Source organism: Atta cephalotes (genome assembly GCF_000143395.1).
Source record: "Atta cephalotes unplaced genomic scaffold scaffold00028, whole genome shotgun sequence".
NCBI lineage: Eukaryota > Metazoa > Arthropoda > Insecta > Hymenoptera > Formicidae > Atta > Atta cephalotes.
In genome coordinates, this window is record NW_012130092.1 from 1625459 (window position 1) to 1635738 (window position 10280).

General features: G+C 23.8%; 1 protein-coding gene across 1 annotated transcript in view; it reads right to left on the reverse strand.

Moving 5' to 3' along the window:
- Positions 1 to 9046: 9046 nt before the first annotated feature.
- LOC105620732 overlaps positions 9047 to 10280 on the reverse strand; it is a 6377-nt gene continuing 5143 nt past the window's right edge. Inside the window, exons 2-4 of the mRNA XM_012202224.1 lie at positions 9565 to 9707; positions 9219 to 9351; positions 9047 to 9100 (exon numbers count right to left, since the gene is read on the reverse strand). Coding sequence (XP_012057614.1) covers positions 9047 to 9100; positions 9219 to 9351; positions 9565 to 9707 — 330 coding nt within the window. The remainder of the gene's footprint in view (positions 9101 to 9218; positions 9352 to 9564; positions 9708 to 10280) is intronic.

Sequence of the window (10280 nt, forward strand, 5' to 3'; positions counted from 1 at the left end):
TATATATATATATATATATATATATATATATACATATATGTATATTTTTCATTATGAGTACATTACCGTGGCAAAGCCTTCTAGAGAAGCGGCGAAAATACCGCCGATAACAAAATAGTAATTTTTTGTATTTCTTTGCATTATAAAAAATAATAATTTTTGTGCTTGTAACGAAATCGTGTACCATTGCACGGTATACCTAGATAAAAACAATTAATAGATTTCAATTATGTGAAAAAGTTTGCAAGGAATATGCAAATATAAATATACTGCAATTCCTTGCTTGGAAATTTATAATAGATGTTTAAGAATATAAACAAGAAATTTTTAAATATTATTTTATACTTTTTTTAGATTGTATTCATTGGAAGAGTATATTAAATATTAATTACATACGTTGTATTAAGAATATTGATATTATGATCTGTGACTATCTGCCCGGCTAAGTTACCAAAGAACATATAAACGAAATGGGCTATAATTAATAAGCCACATGCTAGTATTCCATTTGTATCATTTGTAAACATCATAAGTTGCAGAAACTGTAATTTTTTTTTCGAAGAAATTGCAATTTCTATCATAAGTATTATTTATACATTTGATACAGTTAATTTAATACAATTTCTACTATTGTTTTACAGAAAGAATTAACTTTAAAGCTAATAATTTTTTTGTATTTTCTGATAAAATCAAAGGATAAACTTCCGAAAAACTGAACCCTTCCGATTTCGACAAAACTTTGCAAAAAGCTTTATTTTAGGTCAAAATGGAAACTCTGGAAAGGGATTTTTGGCGATTTTAAAAAAAAGCTATTTTTTAAAATAAAGTAGTAAAATAAATAAATATTCGCGTCGTGTACTCCTAAGCAGGGAAGGGAGATAAGGTAAGAATTGCTTCGTGTGGAAGTCATGCGCCCCTAATCAGGGGAGAAGGTGAGGTAGAAGTTGCTTCACGTAGAAATCGTGTGTCCCTAAGCAGGGAGAGAGATAGTGTAGAGTCGCTTCGCGTGAAAAATCGTACCCCTTGGCAGGAGGGAAATGGGATGAACCTGCCTTTGAGTGGAAAATCGTATTCTCTTTAATTCATACATAAATTAAAATTAATAATTAATAAAATTAATAATTTTATAATTGTAAACACAACATGCATTTTATTATTTTATTTAAAAAAACAACTTTTTCGTAGCAGTCGCCAAAAATCCCTTTAAGGATTTTCATTTTAACCTTAAATGAAGCTTTTTACAAAATTTCATCGAAATCGGAGAGATTCGGTTTTCGGAATGCATCCAGATAAAATATAAATTAATTGTTTCTATATTATATATTTCACATATATTAAATAATATATATGTATAATATGTATGTAATAATTTGTATGTATATTAAATAATATATACAATATTTTTGGAGATATTAATAGCACATAAAAAACAAAAGTCAAGGTAGGTTGATATACTTACTTGAAACATATTAACAGTTAAAGATGAGATACCTATACCAATTAATATGAAATAAAAATTCGCAAAACTGGATAATATGAATTCGGCAAACCTATTATTGAAAAACAAACATTAAAATTATATATTTTCGATATTTTTTTCATAAACTTATTTCCTCTTTAAAATACATGAAATACTAACTCGAGCGCTCTACGATGTATATCAACGGCATTGATTATTCTTTTTCGAATAATATAATCTTTATCAGATTTAGATACTAATGGTATATTATCACTTATATGTTTAAGACGATAACTGCAAAGTTGAATTACATTTCTATGCAATTCAGTTATCCGAATCAGAAAAGATCCGCATTTATTTACGTATTTATATTAATAATTTTTATATTAATAATTAAATTAATAATTTTTAAACGTTATGTATTAAATATAAATAATTAAATATATAAATTCTGTTCGTCATATTACTATAATATGTTCGTCACATTAATTATTACAATCAACGGATCGATTAATAATTAAATTCTTGAATAAATGAAATAACATACTAATTTTATCCGTTATAATATTTAGATTATTACCTTCTTCCTATGTGATTTATTTAATTTTATTAATAAAAATGTTATATTAAATAACATTATAAATTACATTAAATAATTTTTGTAAAATTATTTCTTTTATATTAATATATATAATAAAAAAGATCTTCGTTTTTAATAAACTTTATCATTAAATTATTTTAATCTTTTTTCGTAATTCTTACCTTGCTATTTGTAACATTGCGCAAATATGAAATACAAATCCTATAAGCATAGTACCAGTACAAAAAACTGTAGTTGCTCCAGTATAAACAGATAGTAGATTATGTGTCAAAATAGGATAAAAATATCGCTTCTGATCGACAAAATATTCGGCTAAGAATGAGAAATGGCGCTCACGAGATTCGTTAAGTGGTACAATAATGTCAAGAAAGTTCGGAAGAAATTGAAACAAGCCGAAAAAGTTTAGAAATAATATTAATGCCACTGTAAAATATAACAATAGATACATATATATGTATATAAATTATACTCATATATAATATAAAGTTATATCTTAAAATTTTGATTATATCAAAACTTTTTCCTATTTTAATTTTTAATGCATAAATTGATTTATTATTTTATTTTTCTAATAACGATAAAAATGTTGAATATATTATAATAAAAGTATTGTAATAAAAGTTTTATCGATATTCCAATACTTAAATTTTACTGTTATTAAGCTACATATCTTTCAATACTTACAATATAATCCATATTTATATAACGTATAGTTACTATTTGATTCTAATTTTAGCAATAAATCCATGCAAGTTTGAAAAATAAACAAAATAATTTAATTCAATTTTTTACCTGTCATTATCACTATCAATCGTTTAGAAAAATCAGCATATTTTCTTAATATATTGATTTCATCTGTAGTTTTTAACGTTGACCATTCATAACGAATCCATTCGAAGAAGATTTTTATCTGTACTTTCGAATAATCTATAAATATGTATAATAACATCGAAAACGACAAATATATGATATTAATATACGTGACAAATATATGATATTAATATACCGATAACCGTATGATATTAATATATACGCACGTATATTTTGCTTTATTTTTAGAATTGTATACCTACATCTTTATTATTCAGAAGAAAAGAAATATATGATAAAAAATATATCAAACAAGGAAATGCTTGTGAGAGAACTTTTAACATAAGATTTACATTGAATTCTGACGTGATGAATGTTGCCAACTGTAAACAATAATTAAAAAATTCATTTTAATTTAATATTTAAATAATTAAGAATTCCCTCTTAATAATTAACAATTATTATTAATAATTATAATTATAATTTTAAATAAAATCAAGATAATAATTATCTAATAATTATTATTACAAATATGAGTATTTTGAAAAATTACAATTTACGCAGGCTCTCATTGACTTTATTTTAGTTATTAAAAATACTATTATTATATATATATATATAAAAAATTTAAGTTATTAAAAATACTATTATTTAAAATATGGAATAACAAAATAATTACATAATAACTATTGGATAATAACTACTGTAAAATCGAATCAGAGTAAATGCAAGCAAACCTGAGCAATCAAAAAAGAAATGAATATGCTAGGAAACAATATAATTTGAAAAATTCTGAATCTCCACTTTTGATAGGGCCATAAACCTACAATTGTTAATAATTTCTGATTAATATTGTAGTATTGATCCACAAACGATATCATTTCTCTTCGAATGTTGAACAACATATGAACTAGACTTTTTATTTTCACTCTTCATAGAATAAGATGCAATTGAATAACTCTAATATTTTCTCTTAAATTTTTTTAAACTGTAAAAAAAAATTATTTTCTCAAAACATAAATAGTAACTTGAATATATAATTTAATATTCACCTATCAAAACTAATATTGCGCCAATTACATTTGGACCAATTATTACTGTATTTGTACCTTTAGAAAAGAACTATCAAAATGTTTTTCTTCGTAAAATGTTGCGTATGCTATTATCGTACGTTCACATATTTTCTTTCTCATTGACGCAGGCGCAGACGAAGTTGTCGCTTTCAGGACTTATTGTCAGTATAGTTTCAATTGTCAAGCGCTACACATCTCTGATGATTTTTTGAAATTTCGAATATCAAATAATATCATTGTAATTGCTATAAACTATCTTTATTATTATTATATAAATACCTTTGGAAATAACGTGTATATAAATATATTAATCATAAAAGATATAAATATATTAATCATAAAAGAAACTTTTAATACAATATTATTTATTAGTTATATGAAAGCAAACAGAAGACGCAATTTTTATAATTGTTATTGCTAAAAAGTGCTAAATGAAGTAAGAATATTAGATAAGGTAATATGATTCGTGATTATGTTTTTCGTGATATAATTGTATTTACAAATTCTCACAGTATATAATTATCAACACTAATTATAAATTTTTTAAGATTTAATGAATGAGATCAGTTTTAATATTCAATTCATAAAGGTTACTTAAATCAGAGTTTTATCTATATAAGCATGAAAAATGCTATATATAATGTCTTATTCTAATTCGAATTTATTATATTAATAAAATATGTTAATATATCATTATTAAATAAAATTTAATAATAAATATACATTTGCAATACACATTTTGTGTCGCTTTAAACAATAACATTTTATGTGTCAAGTATAGGATTTTTTCTTTTATTTGTAATAATTTGTTTAACGATGCCCTTTAATTATAACAATAAAAATTGAAAAGAAAAGATTTTTATACAGAATTTCTTTTACAATGTATTTTTTTATATCAAAAAGTACATTTAATTATTATATTGACAATCCATAGCTTAGAATTTGCAGCAATGTCACTGCAATAACGCTGCAACATGCAATATTGCTGCGATGTTGCATCATTGTTGCTGCAACTTTTGTGCTATAGAGGAATAGTTGGTATGTAGTTTTTAAATGAAGAGTTCAAAATATAAAATATAATAATGTTAATTTTTTTAGTAAAATACATTTTTTGTTAAGATATAATATAAATAATTTGCACTAATATAATGATTATAATATGCTACTTGTGCTACATATATTACAATTATAAAAAAAATATAATACAATATAATAAAAAATATAATAAAAATCGAAGTTGATATAACTATACATGAATAACACTTTATAAAAAAATAGCAATGCTTTATGATTTTATACGTATCCACAAAAATAAAAATTAAATTATTAATTGTGTTATTGATATATCTTTTTTGTTCTCATTGAATAGTATACATTACGGCGACGTAGGACAACGCAGTATTAACAAGCTAAAAAGATAAGATTTAATTATACATTAGTTAAATCCTTTGTTTTTTTCGCGCTGTTCTTACCATGGCGAAATTTTCTATCTTTGCCACAAATATGAAGCCAATCATGTAATGAAAATCTTTACCAATTCTTGTCATTAAAAATAAAATCAGTTTTTGAGAGGTGACAGGCATTAAGTACCACGATGCACCATATCTAAAAATATGGATAAAGAAGAAACTATCTTGAAACAATCTAAAAGAATTTATTCAAAAGAATTTATTTACAATTGGAAAATAAATTTTGTAAAAAACAGAATTAGAATTTTGTTGTTTAAAGATATACATATAATGTAAATAGTAAATCAATATTTCATACAATATAGAAATGAAAGAATTAAGTTCTGATAAAATACTCAATCTAACAAAATATAATAAGCAGAACTTTTATCTTCTAGAATTCAGATATTTATAAAACTTTCTACTATTAAAATATTTATTCTTTGATATTGGTATATTGAATATGAGCAATTAACAAAAGTTGAATAGTAATTGAATAAAAATAATTATTAATACTTACATTAATCTAAAAATCTCGTTATTGCAATCGATAGCCTTTTGTCCAAGATAATTTGCCACAAACATGTAAATTAGATGGCCCAAAATGGCAAAAAAAGATATTAATATATCTTCCATATTCTTTAATATTGTTACCGCTTGAACAAACTATTTGATTGTCATTAAAAATCATAAGTTTAATGGTGTTATTGGAATAAATTTATATTATCTGATGTATAAGTTATTGTGTTATTAATAATAATTAGAAAATAAAAATTATATTTACTCGGAATAAATTGATGCTCAATGAAAACACTCCAAAGGTAATAATAACACAAAAAGGGACATTAAGTGATGATATAAAAGTGTTCGAAAACCTTTAAATATAATGAAGAAGTTAAATATAAAGGAATATGTAAACAAAATTATCGTATAATAGCACGATGTTTAAGAAATTGTCATATATTTATTTCTTTCTTAAACAATAATTAAAAAACATTAAAAAAAGAATAAAATATCTTTGCGATGTAGAAACATAAACTGTGCATATTCTCTATTCAAGCCTCCTATATTTATATTTATAGTTTTAAAAATGTTAAAATTAAATTACTAGTAAGAGATAATAAAGATTCAAATGTTCTGAAAAGATGTTACAAAGAATTTTAAGAAGCAAAAAAAAATACAATATACTAACTCTGTAGCTCTACGATGTGCAATTACAACATCGACAATTCTCTTACAAATTACTCGTTCCTTTTCACAATTTGACATACATAATACATGATCGTCGATGAAATGTTCTATGCGATGACTGCAAATATTCTCAAATTTAATTCGTGATATGCTGATAATTAATATAAATTGATTGTTACCTGGCGATTTTGAACATCCCGAAAGAATGATACGTAAATAATAATAGTTGCGTTGCTGTGGCTACCATAATTGACGCACATAATGTTATAATAATAAGTGCATGGAACACTTTGATATAAAAATGATTATCGTGAAAGATAAAATATTCTGCTGTAATAAGAGGTTTGCATGGCCGAGGTTTGTCTAATGGCGAAACAAAGTTAAGAATAACCGGAAAAAATTGAATAATGATTAAAGCAATCATTAAAAGACCAATATTCCCTGTAAGATAAACATAAAGATTTTATTATAAATATATCATAATTATGTATCTAGATTTCATAATACGAAAATTAATAAATATATGTATATATTATAAAAAAAGTTAATGTGCTTTTTTATATATTTATATTTGTTTGTCTAAGATATTATAAACTAAAGATGAAATAAATATAATAGCAGATTAAACATTATTATTGACAAATGCTATTTTTACAGATTACGAAGATAGCATAATTTCGGCAATCATGAGCATGTTTCTCTATAATATCATATTCTAACTTATTCCGTATTATTTTCCAGTCCTCTTGAATATAATGATGCAAGATTTCTATCTATAATTAAAACGTTTATTGATTTTATTAATTTTTGTTAGATATATACTTCAATAAATAAAATCTATCTTTGCTTGCATAAAAAGAATTAAAAGCAACTCACAGTTTTTGATTTAAAAATAAAAACACAATATTTCATTGTAATTATTATAGAAGGGAAAGCAAGTGACATAGTTTTAATAAAGAGAATCATATTATATTTTGTTGTAACAAAAACTGACAACTGAAAACAATAAATACAGTTATGGCAATATCAATAATAATATAATAAAAGCTTGTTACATTATTGTAATAAACGGACAATTTTAAAATTTTATTTTTATGTCATATCTTGAATTCTACTAGCTTCTGTGATTCAATAATTATTGAAATAAAGTAAATAGTTTTTTAAAAATATTGTAAGATTTATATAGTTTTGCTATAAATATATAACTACTTGTAAGACGATATATGTTACCACTAAGGTAAGAAATAGCACCCGCTGAAAAAATACTAATCGTGATTTATCATGAGGCCAGATACCCAGTACCTTTAAAAAAGTCTTATTGATTGTATAATAATGTTCTTCGACTAGACGCATGTTGCACTAAAATCGAACTGAACAAGTAAACAGTAAAATCTTGGAATATTACATTAATAATATTTGTTTAACATCACACGTTATTTCTTTTCTTTTATATTATGTGAGAAACAAAACACAGATGATAAAATTATTTTTGATAAATAACTGATACTTGCCGTAATAGAATAGTATATATTAAATTTTTGTCATTTTAATGAAAAAATTATAGTCACATCGGTGTTTCTTATTCTGAGAAAAAAAGGAAACATAAATTATTCGAATTGTAAGTCAATTCTTTGTCTTATTATAAGACAATAATGCTTTATATTATCACTTTGTATAGTTTTGAGACACATGCGCAGTAGAAAGTACATTCTAATGTGTCGAACGACATATCAGTCTTTTCTCAACCGTCGAAGGCAACATTGATAGAATATGTACCTATAATAATGAAACAATGAATTGACTATTCTAAATTTAATAAATTTTAATATTTTGTTGTATAAATCTATTATTCATTTAATTAGTTGGAAAAACAGATTATGTCTTTTTTAATGTTTTCAGTCAATTTGAATTTGAAAAAAATAAAAAATTAATATGTACATACAATTAGTGAAAGATATATCTATTTATTAGTCAAATGTATCATGTCAAATATATTGCAGATAATAATCTTATATTAAATATCTTTTTAAAATGTATAATTATACGATAGATCAGAAAAGATATTTTAAGTAACAGGATCACAAAAAATATGTCAAATAATTCTAATCAGAGTAGGTATTTTGCGATTGTATGTTTTTTTTTGAATTATTAAAATTCACGATTAGATAATAATTATAATCTATTTTATTATAATTAATTTTCATAATTAATATAAGCCGTTATGATAACAAGAAATTTTAATCTTATTATTCATTTATTAATATTTCACTTACACTATTAAATTACACATACATTAAAATAATTTTTTTTTAATGATTTATCTGCGTGTAAAGTGCAGGAATTTAAAAAATATACGTTTATTTATTGTTAATGGCATTTAACGCATGTTCTACGCGTACTACACAACTATGTTAATTTGATAAAAAATTTAATTAATTAGAAATCAATTTTTCCTTTTAGCTCATTATTTTTGCGTTGAATAAATCACTGTGAAGTAGGATACTGCCATACTTGTGAGCTAGAAAGTAGATATTTTTTAATATATTATATAAATATTAAAATTTAATTTTTTCTAATAAAGAAATAGTTCTTTAATTTTTTCGTTTTGGTTCTAATAAAAAAATTTCTGATTTTACCGTAGTGAAACCGTCCAAGGATGCAACATATATACTGAAACACGATAGAGTAAGGTTCTTTCTTCCTCTTTGCATTATAAATATTAATAATTTCTGCGTTGACAATGGTGTTGCATACCATAATCCATTACAACTACAAAAATAAATTTAATTATAAACTAATAAAAAATCAAATATAAACTAATAAAAAAATAAATATATTTTGTTAATGATCATTAAATTAACTATGTGTATGTTTTAAAAATGTCAGAATAGTAAACACAATATCGACTTAAACTAAATTTAGAGAATAATGGTAGCTTAATTGCGGTTACATAACTTACACATATAAAAACACAACACTTACATGGCGTTGAATAGGTTTACTCCATTATTGATTATTACTTGTCCACAGTAATTAGCGATGAACAAATATATCAAATGAATAAATATTAATGCAGCGGAAACAATTATCTTACTGATATTATTTGATATCATCAGTTGGAAGAACTGTAACATATCATTACTTAAAAAACAGTTCAGAATTAAATAGAATAGAGAAAAATGTCACTTACTAGAAAAAAATTGAAAGTTAAAGAACTAACACCAACTACGATCAGAATAGCAAATGGTATCAAAAAAATGGATGTCATAAATTCATTGAACCTTTAAGAGAAGCTGAATATTAAGCGGAAAGTAGATATTTCTCTATAGAAAATCAGAGAATTATTACAGTTTATCAAAAACTGCATTAAACAATATGGAAAACTAGCTCCAATCACCTTGATCTTGACAAACATTGTCAAAATCATGATCTTAAGTGACTTCAAAAGTTTTTTATAATTTTTTTTAGATTTTTCGTTATTTATAAAAAGTCGTAAACGATTAAAGTTGATTATTTTCTTTGATACATATATTTTGAACATATATATATATATATTGTAAAGTATGGATGCAATAATTATCTACTGTGTCTATACTTTGCAATGCGAAGTGAGAAGGGGGCAAGAGGGGAGGGGGAGGGGAGAGAGAGGGAAGGCGGGAGAGAGAGAGAGAGAGAGAGAGAGAGAGAGAGAGAGAGAG